Source organism: Coregonus lavaretus (genome assembly GCF_964263955.1).
Source record: "Coregonus lavaretus genome assembly, contig: SUPER_35_unloc_1, whole genome shotgun sequence".
Classification (NCBI taxonomy): domain Eukaryota; kingdom Metazoa; phylum Chordata; class Actinopteri; order Salmoniformes; family Salmonidae; genus Coregonus; species Coregonus lavaretus.
The window spans coordinates 3,773,431-3,786,772 of NW_028167181.1; the positions used below are offsets into that span (position 1 = coordinate 3,773,431).

Consider the following 13,342-nt stretch of genomic DNA (forward strand, 5'->3'; position numbering starts at 1 on the left):
TGTGGAAGACTCATTTCGGTTGAATGCATAGAGTTGTGCAACTGACTAGGTATCCCCTTTACCCTTCCCTAGATCAAAGACTGAGCAGAGTGGCTTTGAAGCTGTAGCCAAGACCACCTGCTTCATGTGTGGTGTGTTTGTGTCACTGCTGTGGCGTGTCAAGGTTTCTCATGCACAGTCCCAGCATTCGGTCATTCTATGCCCACAGGTGAAAATGTTTAATAAGCCTGACGAAGTATCCAGGAAGAAGGAAATACAGTGAGGGGGAAAAAAGTATTTGATCCCCTGCTGATTTTGTATGTTTGCCCACTGACAAAGACATTATCAGTCTATAATTTTAATGGTAGGTTTATTTGAACAGTGAGAGACAGAATAACAACAACAAAAATCCAGAAAAACGCATGTCAAAAATGTTATAAATTGATTTGCATTTTAATGAGGGAAATAAGTATTTGACCCCTCTCAATCAGAAAGATTTCTGGCTCCCAGGTGTCTTTTCTACAGGTAACGAGCTGAGATTAGGAGCACACTCTTAAAGGGAGTGCTCCTAATCTCAGTTTGTTACCTGTATAAAAGACACCTGTCCACAGAAGCAATCAATCAATCAGATTCCAAACTCTCCACCATAGCCAAGACCAAAGAGCTCTCCAAGGATGTCAGGGACAAGATTTGTAGACTTACACAAGGCTGGAATGGGCAACAAGACCATCGCCAAGCAGCTTGGTGAGAAGGTGACAACAGTTGGTGCGATTATTCGCAAATGGAAGAAACACAAAAGAACTGTCAATCTCCCTCAGCATGGGGCTCCATGCAAGATCTCACCTCGTGGAGTTGCAATGATCATGAGAACGGTGAGGAATCAGCTCAGAACTACACGGGAGGATCTTGTCAATGATCTCAAGGCAGCTGGGACCATAGTCACCAAGAAAACAATTGGTAACACACTATGCCGTGAAGGACTGAAATTCTGCAGCACCCGCAAGGTCCCCCTGCTCAAGAAAGCACATATACGTGCCCGTCTGAAGTTTGCCAATGAACATCTGAATGATTCAGAGGAGAACTGGGTGAAAGTGTTGTGGTCAGATGAGACCAAAATGGAGCTCTTTGGCATCAACTCAACTCGCCATGTTTGGAGGAGGAGAAATGCTGCCTATGACCCCAAGAACAACATCCCCACCGTCAAACATGGAGGTGGAAACATTATGCTTTGGGGGTGTTTTTCTGCTAAGGGGACAGGACAAATTCACCGCATCAAAGGGACGATGGATGTGGCCATGTACCGTCAAATCTTGGGTGAGAACCTCCTTCCCTCAGCCAGGGCATTGAAAATGGTTTGTGGATGGGTATTCCAGCATGACAATGACCCAAAACACACGGCCAAGGCAACAAAGGAGTGGCTCAAGAAGAAGCACATTAAGGTCCTGGAGTGGCCTAGCCAGTCTCCAGACCTTAATCCCATAGAAAATCTGTGGAGGGAGCTGAAGGTTCGAGTTGCCAAACGTCAGCCTCGAAAACTTAATGACTTGGAGAAGATCTGCAAAGAGGAGTGGGACAAAATCCCTCCTGAGATGTGTGCAAACCTGGTGGCCAACTACAAGAAACATCTGACCTCTGTGATTGCCAACAAGGGTTTTGCCACCAAGTACTAAGTCATGTTTTGCAGAGGGGTCAAATACTTATTTCCCTCATTAAAATGCAAATCAATTTATAACATTTTTGACATGTGTTTTTCTTGATTTTTTTGTTGTTATTCTGTCTCTCACTGTTCAAATAAACCTACCATTAAAATTATAGACTGATCATGTCTTTGTCAGTTGGCAAACGTACAAAATCAGCAGGGGATCAAATACTTTTTTCCCTCACTGTAAATCCGTCCTCCTTGACAATCTCATATAATACCATGGGTCATGTTCATTAGGCACCAAACGGAGGAAATCGTTCTGAAATGGGGAGGTACTATCTGAAAAACTCATTTTAGTTTAACGTTGCACAGCATTTTTAAATGTTTTGTTACGGTGTGCCCTAACGAACATGACCCAGTAGAGGGATTATGACAGTGACAGACAGGAGAGTTCACAGTGATGTCAGACAGACCTCCCATGGGAAGCCTCATCATTCAAGTTACCAGCTAGGATAGGTTTCCTTACCCAGTCGAAATGGACCCAAAAGGATATCAAAACATCCTTATATAATGGGTATTAAAACAGTAGTATCAGACTTGCAATAAGGGCACTACATGAATAGAGGGTAGTGCGTACGGCCCAGTGCATCACTGGGGCCAAGCTTCCTGCCATTCAGGACCACTATACCAGGCGGTGTCAGAGGAAGGCCCTAAAAGTTGTCAGACTCCAGCCACCCTAGTCATAGACTGTTCTCTCTGCTACCGCATGGCAAGTGGTACCGGAGCGCCTAGTCTAGGTCCAAGAGGCTTCTAAACAGCTTCTACCCCCAAGCCATAAGACTCCTGAACATCTAATCAAATGGCTACCTAGACTATTTGCATTGCCCCCCACCCCCCCTCTTTTACGCTGCTGCTACTCTCTGTTTATTATCTATGCATAGTCACTTTAATAACTCTACCTACTGTACATGGACACTACCGTTCAAAAGTTTGGGGTCACTTAGAAATGTCCTCGTTTTTGAAAGAAAAGCACAAAAAAATGTCCATTAAAATAACATCAAATTGATCAGAAATACAGTGTAGACATTGTTAATGTTGTAAATGGATATTGTAGCTGGAAATGGCTGATTTTTAATGGAATATCTACATAGGCATACAGAGGCCCATTATCAGCAACCATCAGTCCTGTGTTCCAATGGCATGTTTTGTTTGCTAATCCAAGTTTATCATTTTGAAAGGCTAATTGATCATTAGAAAACCCTTTTGCAATTATGTTAGCACAGCTGAAAACTGTTGCGCTGATTAAAGAAGCAATAAATCTGGCTTTCTTGAGAATAGTTGAGTATCTGGAGCAGCAGCAGTTGTGGGTTCGATTACAGGCTCAAAATGGCCAGAAACAAAGAACTCTTCTGAAACTCGGCAGTCTATTCTTGTTCTGAGAAATGAAGGCTATTCCATGTGAGAAATTGCCAAGAAACTGAAGATCTCGTACAACGCTGTTTACTACTCCCTTCACAGAACAGTGCAAACTGTCTCTAACCAGAATAGAAGAGGAGTGGGAGGCCCCGGTGCACAACTGAGCAAGAGGACAAATACATTAGTGTCTAGTTTGAGAAACAGGCGCCTCACATGTCCTCAACTGGCAGCTTCATTAAATAGTACCCGCAAAACACCAGTCTCAACGTCAACAGTGAAGAGGCGACTCCGGGATGCTGACCTTCTAGGCAGAGTTGCAAAGAAAAAGCCATATCTCAGACTGGCCAATAAAAGATTAAGATGGGCAGTCTGAGATATGGCTTTTTCTTTGCAACTCTGCCTAGAAGGTCAGCATCCCGGAGTCGCTTCTTCACTGTTGACGTTGAGACTGGTGTTTTGCGGGTACTATTTAATGAAGCTGCCAGTTGAGGACATGTGAGGCGCCTGTTGGTTGCTGATAATGGGCCTCTGTATGCCTGTGTAGATATTCCATTAAAGATCAGCCGTTTCCAGCTACTATAGCCATTTACAACATTAACAATGTCTACACTGTATTTCTGATCAATTTGATGTTATTTTAATGGACAAAAAAATAGCTTTTCTTTCGAAAACAAGGACATTTCTAAGTGACCCCAAACTTTTGAACGGTAGTGTACATATTACCTCGACTAACCGGTGCCCCCGCACATTGACTCAGTACCAGTACCCCCTGTATATAGCCTCGCTATTGTTATTTTTACTGCTGCTCTTTAATTATTTGTTACTTTTATTTCGCATAGTTTTATATAGTATTTCTTTGTGATTTTTTTTGTTGTTGTTGGTATTCTTTCTTAAAACTGCATTGTTGGTTAAGGGCTTGTAAGTAAGCATTTCACTGTAAGATCTACACCTGTTGTATTCGGAGCATGTGAAAATTTTTTGTGGATTTGATTTGATTTTGAATGGTATGCAATGGTTGACCCTATCAGCACTCTTGCTGTTGCTAATGGCATAGCCAATATGTGTAATGTAGCAATGCAAGCTTGTGGTTTGCAAATGGGGCATTTCTGTGCTATTCGGTATCTCTGCCATTAGGTTTACAACACACTGTAGTAGTAGCACTGTAATCGCCTCAAAAAGCATTTGGGAAAAATCACTCAATTATTAATCGACCAATCCATTTGCGATTCACTTCTACAGTTTTGTAAGGAAACATCAAAAGTTTTATTGAGCAATGGCATTCACTGTAAATTACACAACTCAATGTTGTATGATATCAAGTGTGGCCTTTTTTTTGATAGCACCAGAGCAGCTTTATCAGCAGGTTCAGATTGCCCAAATATACTGATTTGTTTACATCCCTGTTAGTGAGCAGTTCTCCTTTGCCAAGATCATCCATCCACCTGACAGGTGTGGCATATCAAGAAGCTGATTAAACAGCATGATCATTACACAGGTGCACCTTGTGCTGGAGACAATATAAGGTCACTCTAAAATGTGCAGTTTTGTCACACAACACAATGCCACAGATTAGTGTCTAGTTTGAGAAACAGGCGCCTCACATGTCCTCAACTGGCAGCTTCATTAAATAGTACCCGCAAAATACCAGTCTCAACGTCAACAGTGAAGAGGCGACTCCGGGATGCTGACCTAGGCAGAGTTGCAAAGAAAAAGCCATATCTCAGACTGGCCAATAAAAATAAAAGATTAAGATGGGCAGTCTGAGATATGGCTTTTTCTTTGCAACTCTGCCTAGAAGGTCAGCATCCCGGAGTCGCCTCTTCACTGTTGACGTTGAGACTGGTGTTTTGCGGGTACTATTTAATGAAGCTGCCAGTTGAGGACATGTGAGGCGCCTGTTGGTTGCTGATAATGGGCCTCTGTATGCCTGTGTAGATATTCCATTAAAGATCAGCCGTTTCCAGCTACTATAGCCATTTACAACATTAACAATGTCTACACTGTATTTCTGATCAATTTGATGTTATTTTAATGGACAAAAAAATAGCTTTTCTTTCGAAAACAAGGACATTTCTAAGTGACCCCAAACTTTTGAACGGTAGTGTACATATTACCTCAATTACCTCGACTAACCGGTGCCCCCGCACATTGACTCAGTACCAGTACCCCCTGTATATAGCCTCGCTATTGTTATTTTTACTGCTGCTCTTTAATTATTTGTTACTTTTATTTCGCATAGTTTTATATAGTATTTCTTTGTGATTTTTTTTGTTGTTGTTGGTATTCTTTCTTAAAACTGCATTGTTGGTTAAGGGCTTGTAAGTAAGCATTTCACTGTAAGATCTACACCTGTTGTATTCGGAGCATGTGACATTTTTTTGTTGTTGATTTGATTTGATTTTGAATGGTATGCAATGGTTGACCCCATCAGCACTCTTGCTGTTGCTAATGGCATAGCCAATATGTGTAATGTAGCAATGCAAGCTTGTGGTTTGCAAATGGGGCATTTCTGTGCTATTCGGTATCTCTGCCATTAGGTTTACAACACACTGTAGTAGTAGCACTGTAATCGCCTCAAAAAGCATTTGGGAAAAATCATTCAATTATTAATCGACCAATCCATTTGCGATTCACTTCTACAGTTTTGTAAGGAAACTTCAAAAGTTTTGAGCAATGGCATTCACTGTAAATTACACAACTAAATGTTGTATGATATCAAGTGTGGCTTTTTTTTTGATAGCACCAGAGCAGCTTTATCAGCAGGTTCAGATTGCCCAAATATACTGATTTGTTTACATCCCTGTTAGTGAGCAGTTCTCCTTTGCCAAGATCATCAATCCACCTGACAGGTGTGGCATATCAAGAAGCTGATTAAACAGCATGATCATTACACAGGTGCACCTTGTGCTGGAGACAATATAAGGTCACTCTAAAATGTGCAGTTTTGTCACACAACACAATGCCACAGATTAGTGTCTAGTTTGAGAAACAGGCGCCTCACATGTCCTCAACTGGCAGCTTCATTAAATAGTACCCGCAAAATACCAGTCTCAACGTCAACAGTGAAGAGGCGACTCCGGGATGCTGACCTAGGCAGAGTTGCAAAGAAAAAGCCATATCTCAGACTGGCCAATAAAAATAAAAGATTAAGATGGGCAGTCTGAGATATGGCTTTTTCTTTGCAACTCTGCCTAGAAGGTCAGCATCCCGGAGTCGCCTCTTCACTGTTGACGTTGAGACTGGTGTTTTGCGGGTACTATTTAATGAAGCTGCCAGTTGAGGACATGTGAGGCGCCTGTTGGTTGCTGATAATGGGCCTCTGTATGCCTGTGTAGATATTCCATTAAAGATCAGCCGTTTCCAGCTACTATAGCCATTTACAACATTAACAATGTCTACACTGTATTTCTGATCAATTTGATGTTATTTTAATGGACAAAAAAATAGCTTTTCTTTCGAAAACAAGGACATTTCTAAGTGACCCCAAACTTTTGAACGGTAGTGTACATATTACCTCAATTACCTCGACTAACCGGTGCCCCCGCACATTGACTCAGTACCAGTACCCCCTGTATATAGCCTCGCTATTGTTATTTTTACTGCTGCTCTTTAATTATTTGTTACTTTTATTTCGCATAGTTTTATATAGTATTTCTTTGTGATTTTTTTTGTTGTTGTTGGTATTCTTTCTTAAAACTGCATTGTTGGTTAAGGGCTTGTAAGTAAGCATTTCACTGTAAGATCTACACCTGTTGTATTCGGAGCATGTGACATTTTTTTGTTGTTGATTTGATTTGATTTTGAATGGTATGCAATGGTTGACCCCATCAGCACTCTTGCTGTTGCTAATGGCATAGCCAATATGTGTAATGTAGCAATGCAAGCTTGTGGTTTGCAAATGGGACATTTCTGTGCTATTCGGTATCTCTGCCATTAGGTTTACAACACACTGTAGTAGTAGCACTGTAATCGCCTCAAAAAGCATTTGGGAAAAATCATTCAATTATTAATCGACCAATCCATTTGCGATTCACTTCTACAGTTTTGTAAGGAAACTTCAAAAGTTTTGAGCAATGGCATTCACTGTAAATTACACAACTAAATGTTGTATGATATCAAGTGTGGCTTTTTTTTTGATAGCACCAGAGCAGCTTTATCAGCAGGTTCAGATTGCCCAAATATACTGATTTGTTTACATCCCTGTTAGTGAGCAGTTCTCCTTTGCCAAGATCATCAATCCACCTGACAGGTGTGGCATATCAAGAAGCTGATTAAACAGCATGATCATTACACAGGTGCACCTTGTGCTGGAGACAATATAAGGTCACTCTAAAATGTGCAGTTTTGTCACACAACACAATGCCACAGATGTCTCATGTTTTGATGGAGCGTGCAATTGGCATGCAAACTGCAGGAATCTCCACCAGAGCTGTTGCCAGAGAATGTAATGTTAATATATCTACCATATGCTGCCTCCAATGTTGTTTTAGAGAATTTGGCAGTGCGTCCAACCGGCCTCACAAATGCAGACCAAGTGTAACCACGCCAGCCCAGGCCCTCCACATCCAGCTTCTTCACCTGCAGGATCGTCTGAGACCAGCCACCCGGACAGCTGATGAAACTGAGGAGTATTTCTGTCTGTAATAAAAACTCATTCTGATTGGCTGGACCTGGCTCCCAAGTGGGTGGGCCTATGCCTTCCCAAGCCCACTCATGGCTGTGCCCCTGCCCAGTCATGTGGAATCCATTGATTAGGACCTAATTTATTTATTTCAACTGACTGATTTCCTTATATGAATTGTAACACAGTAAAATGGTTGAAATTGTTGCGTGTTGCGTTTATATTTTTGTTCAGTATTGTATGTAGACTTGCCTGGCTGCACTTTTTAGGAGCAACTTTTTCAGTCTATTGTATTTACTGCCATGGTGGCGAACCAACTTTCCTCTGGGAACATATAAAGTACAATACAATTCAATTGAAGTTATGATATACTATTATTGTGGCGGGGGGTGGCAAAATGGATGCTATAACCCCTCTATTATTGCAGAGGTTTCAGTATGTAATAACAATGAAGGCAAAAACCAGTGGGAAGACTTGATGAGCAGCTAACATCCCCACACAAACACAATAAATCACAAATGCTTATCGTTTGATCACTGTTTTTTTTGTGTTTTTTTGTGTGGTTGGTCTCTCCCATGGCATGTAAAATGACATTGGTTTTAATGCCTTTCTCATAAAAGTGTAAGTCCCTTGCAAAAGCATGAACTCTGGAACCACTCATTTTTAATTTAATTTAATAAACAATGCCTTCTCTTTCTGTCTCCCTCCCTCTCTCCCCCTTTCTCTCTCTTTTCCCATTTGAGTCTTTTGGGGACCATGAAGTTGTGATTTATGCTCCTGTTAAGTTCCCCAGTGACTAGCATGGCTCAGCAAAATGCCAATGACTAGAGCAACTTTTACCACAGTAATATTTTTCTTTCAGCTCTATAGTGTCATAGAGCCGAGTGGCGCAGTGGTCTAAGGCACTGCATCTCAGTGCTAGAGGCGTCACTACGGACCCTGGTTCGATCCAAGTGTCATCCGGGTTAGGGGAGGGTTTGGCAGGGGTAGGCCGTCATTGTAAATAAGAATTTGTTCTTAACTGACTTGCCTAGTTAAATAAATAAAATATTGAGGAGCACACAGTAAAAATAATAGTATTTTGGAAGACTTTGACAAGTAGGCTCAACAGTATTATGGATGGTAGACTGTGACAAATGTACATCAATGGTTGTCCTCACTGGTTGGGCTTGCCTTCTGTATGGTGCTATACTATGATGAATATCTTTCTTGGCTGTATGTGAATGTTTACATTGATTAATATTAGAATGTAAAGTCTCACTCAGAACTGGGTGGGTCATGCCTGTTAGTCTGTATATAGTTGTGAATAAGGGTATGATTAATACATTGTTTCAATGCTATTGTGTTGCCTCAGTGTTTAGTGCCACAGTCATGCATTGAAATGTGATTGCTGTTGTGCACCAGAATAGTTATTCCCCCCCCCCCCCCCCCCCCCCTCCTCCCTCTCTGTGGATGACTTCGTCAACCACTTTGAAAAGAAGGTTGACGACATCCGATCCTCGTTTGTTAAGTCTAATGACACTGCTGGTCCTGCTCACACTGCCCTACCCTATGCTTTGACTTCTTTCTCCCCTCTCTCTCCAGATAAAATCTTGCGACTAGTGACTGCAGGCCGCCCAACAACCTGCCCGCTTGACCCCATCCCCTCCTCTCTTCTCCAGACCATCTCCAGTGACCTTCTCCCCTACCTCACCTCGCTGATCAACTCATCCTTGACCGCTGGCCATGTCCCTTCCGTCTTCAAGAGAGCGAGAGTTGCACCCCTTCTCAAAAAACCAACACTCGATCCCACTGATGTCAACAACTACAGACCAGTATCCCTTCTTTCTTTTCTTTCCAAAACTATTGAGCGTGCCGTCTTTAGCCAACTCTCTTGCTATCTCTCTCAGAATGACCTTCTTGATCCAAACCAGTCAGGTTTCAGGACTGGTCATTCAACTGAGACTGCTCTTCTCTGTGTCACGGAGGCTCTCCGCACTGCTAAAGCTAACTCTCTCTCCTCTGCTCTTGTCCTTCTAGACCTGTCTGCTGCCTTTGATACTGTGAACCATCAGATCCTCCTCTCCACCCTCTCTGAGCTGGGCATCTCCGGCGCGGCTCACTCCTGGATTGCGTCCTACCTGACCGGTCGCTCCTACCAAGTGGCGTGGCGAGAAGCTGTCTCCGCACCACGTGCTCTCACCACTGGTGTCCCCCAGGGCTCAGTTCTAGGCCCTCTCCTTTTCTCCCTATACACCAAGTCACTTGGCTCTGTCATATCCTCACATGGCCTCTCCTATCATTGCTACGCTGACGATACACAACTAATCTTCTCCTTTCCCCCTTCTGATAACCAGGTGGCGAATCGCATCTCTGCATGTCTGGCCGACATATCAGTATGGATGACGGATCACCACCTCAAGCTGAACCCTGGCAAGACGGAGCTGCTCTTCCTCCCGGGGAAGGACTGCCCGTTCCATGATCTCGCCATCACGGTTGACAACTCCGTTGTGTCCTCCTCCCAGAGTGCGAAGAGCCTTGGCGTGACCCTGGACAACACCCTGTCGTTCTCCGCTAACATCAAGGCGGTGACCCGATCCTGCAGGTTCATGCTCTACAACATTCGGAGAGTACGACCCTGCTTTACACAGGAAGCGGCACAGGTCCTAATCCAGGCACTTGTCATCTCCCGTCTGGATTACTGCAACTCGCTGTTGGCTGGGATCCCTGCCTGTGCCATTAAACCCCTACAACTCATCCAGAATGCCGCAGCCCGTCTGGTGTTCAACCTTCCCAAGTTCTCTCACGTCATCCCCCTCCTCCGCACACTCCACTGGCTTCCAGTTGAAGCTCGCATCCGTTACAAGACCATGGTGCTTGCCTATGGAGCAGTGAGGGGAACGGCACCTCCGTACCTTCAGGCTCTGATCAGTCCCTACACCCAAACGAGGGCATTGCGTTCATCCACCTCTGGCCTGCTGGCTCCCCTTCCTCTGCGGAAGCATAGTTCCCGCTCAGCCCAGTCAAAACTGTTCGCTGCTCTGGCACCCCAATGGTGGAACAAGCTCCCTCACGACGCCAGGACAGCGGAGTCACTCACCACCTTCCGGAGACATTTGAAACCCCACCTCTTTAAGGAATACCTGGGATAGGATGAAGTAATCCTTCTAGCCCCCCCCCCCCCCCCCCCCCCCCAAAAAAAAAAACATTGTTGTAAAGTGGTTAACCCACTGGCTATAGGGTGAATGCACCAATTTGTAAGTCGCTCTGGATAAGAGCGTCTGCTAAATGACTTAAATGTAAATGTAAATGTTATTAATTTGTATTCGATATTTATTTATTTTTGATTTTTTTTAGTCATTTAGCAGACGCTCTTATCCAGAGCGACTTACAATTAGTGAGTGCATACATTTTTCATACTGGCCCCCCGTGGGAATCGAACCCGCAACCCTGGTGTTAGAAGCGTCATGCTCTACCAACTGAGCTACAGGAATATATGAAAAGTTAATACTTGTTTTTGTACATCAGTTAACTATTCTTTAATCACAACAATATTGGCCTTCTTGTATACTATGCTCAAACCCATTAGAAAATGGCAGTCAAACATTATAGATGCACTTACAAAAACAGGCTAAGAGCCAAAAGACAGTGGAGAGCTATTTACCATTACAATAGCATTCCAGGATTCCACAGATACTTTAACCCTCATGGGAACTCATCTCTGCCCAATTGCCAATAGTCAGGCTCAGGGTCTCCAAGAACAACAATAACGTTTTCAAGGGATGGATAGCCTTGCTTGCAGCCTTGCTTGCAATGAAGCAACAAAGAAATTGGGTGAACTCAAGAGTAAAATAAATCCAATATTGTTTCATTTGTATTTTTTGATGATAACGATGATGATGAATAGATCTGTTTTATTTATTGTTGCTGAACTATTCGGGTTTTGTTGTTTCTGTTTTTGGTGCTTACACTTACACACAGATATAATGTAATGGCAATCGCCTACTGTCTAATTGTATGGTCATTTCTACACTGTCCTCGAGGTTGCATGACTTCGAGCGCACAAATGCGCGCGCATTGTGGTAAGTGTAGTTTGCACGTGCGCATTGGAAAATAGGTCCTACTTTGAACACTGGAATGTAGTTTCTTTGTTATTCCGTTCGGTCATTAAAAAGCCATTATTTCCACCTGTATTCGGGTAGATGGGTATAATTCAATACAAACCATATGCAAAAAAGCATTTATCAAAATACGGTTATTTGTTTTGGGGAAGAAACGCCAAACAATTGAGAACTACATGTCCCATCGTGTGTTGGTTAATTTTTCTTGCACGCCGCCTCTCCCTCTGCCTGCGTGTTCTAAAGGAGGCTGTCAAGCTGAGTTCAGGGAAAACACAGAGCTGCCGATCTGTCAATCATAATTAGCAACCACAGCGAGTGAAACTGGGAGGAAGGTCGGTGAAACGGCATTGTACTTTATGTGAAACAATTATGCGTCGGAAAGGAGAGGAAAATAAGTATCCAAGTGTGCTTAAAAATATTTGTTCTACTTTGGAAGGAATTGCATAAAAGAGCTTTCACTGAAAGCCAAACTCGGCGAGTGTTACTTGCTAGCGCTTGTCTTGCTAGCAACTATTCTGCCTGGAGAACGAAACATATCCAGAAAGAAGGTAACCACGGACGCACGACACTTTGGGATTTAATTTGGCTATTTAACACACTTCTTGACAAAAGTGGTTGATACATTTCAGAGGACTATCTTAAAGTATCGCTGTTGGTGACTCGCAGCGCAGTCTATCGAGGGAGGTGTGACGGTATTTATCGCTTACCCACTCATAAACAACTCATAAAATCTCAACCAATGCGACATTGTAACTTTTTCTGCTTTATTTCCATTGACCGCTCCCTGTCAATATTTGCAGGTTCACTCAAAACAATCTCGGCCACAACATCCAGACGGCGAGGAGGAAAGGAGGAAAGATGAGCGGGGGAGATGTGGTGTGCTCCGGCTGGCTAAGAAAATCACCTCCAGAAAAAAAGTTGAGACGTTACGTAAGTCTAAGCGTTATCATATTCATATCTTGCTTTGGATCGTTACCACAAAGAGCGGATACATTTTAGCTATGCAAATGTTAAACACTTTCGATTATTTCGAAGTCCCGTACGTAGCCTAGCTAATCAGTTCCCCTAGCTGCACAAAGTTTATGCACCATCTCGAATCTTTGTTTAATACAACAAAACTATCGGCAATTCATGAATAGCCAGAAGTTGATTTCAAATCCGATTGTATTGTCAAATGACAATGGCCTCCATGGCTACATCTTGATATGATGACAGCCTGCATGCTGTTGAGCTTTTCAGTGATTTGATGCAAATTCCAACAGTGGGTTTACTTCAAGGCATTCATGAAGATGGCCCCATACTGTGCAACATTCGCATTCCACGCAAGGCAACTGAAATGCTCGTCTGTCTAGTCATAGCATAATCGTTTATGCGCACAAGCTTCCAATGTCAAAATCCTAACTGTAGGTTTCACTAATGTACCGATCTAACAAACAGATCACATTGACAACTCTCACAATGTCGTGAATGAATTCCAATGGACTTGTGTTCTCCATAAGGAATGCTTTCGAAAGCAGTTCCTGGTTGTCGCAGGAAACTCTAGTCTATGTAGACTATGGAAACACTTTTCACGCCACTTCGTTA

At 43.0% G+C, this 13,342-nt stretch overlaps 1 protein-coding gene across 7 annotated transcripts in view; it reads left to right on the forward strand.

The window, feature by feature from the left end:
• Positions 1–12,013: 12,013 nt before the first annotated feature.
• LOC311109940 (GRB2-associated-binding protein 1-like) overlaps positions 12,014–13,342 on the forward strand; it is a 72,301-nt gene continuing 70,972 nt past the window's right edge. For 4 of the 7 annotated variants that reach the window (XM_084188453.1, XM_084188457.1, XM_084188459.1 and 1 more), the window contains exons 1-2: positions 12,014–12,450; positions 12,559–12,688. In XM_084188453.1, the coding sequence (XP_084044579.1) occupies positions 12,617–12,688 (72 nt within the window). In that variant the 5' untranslated portion in view covers positions 12,014–12,450; positions 12,559–12,616. The remainder of the gene's footprint in view (positions 12,451–12,558; positions 12,689–13,342) is intronic. The other 3 variants (XM_084188455.1, XM_084188456.1, XM_084188454.1) reach the window with 3 other exon arrangements.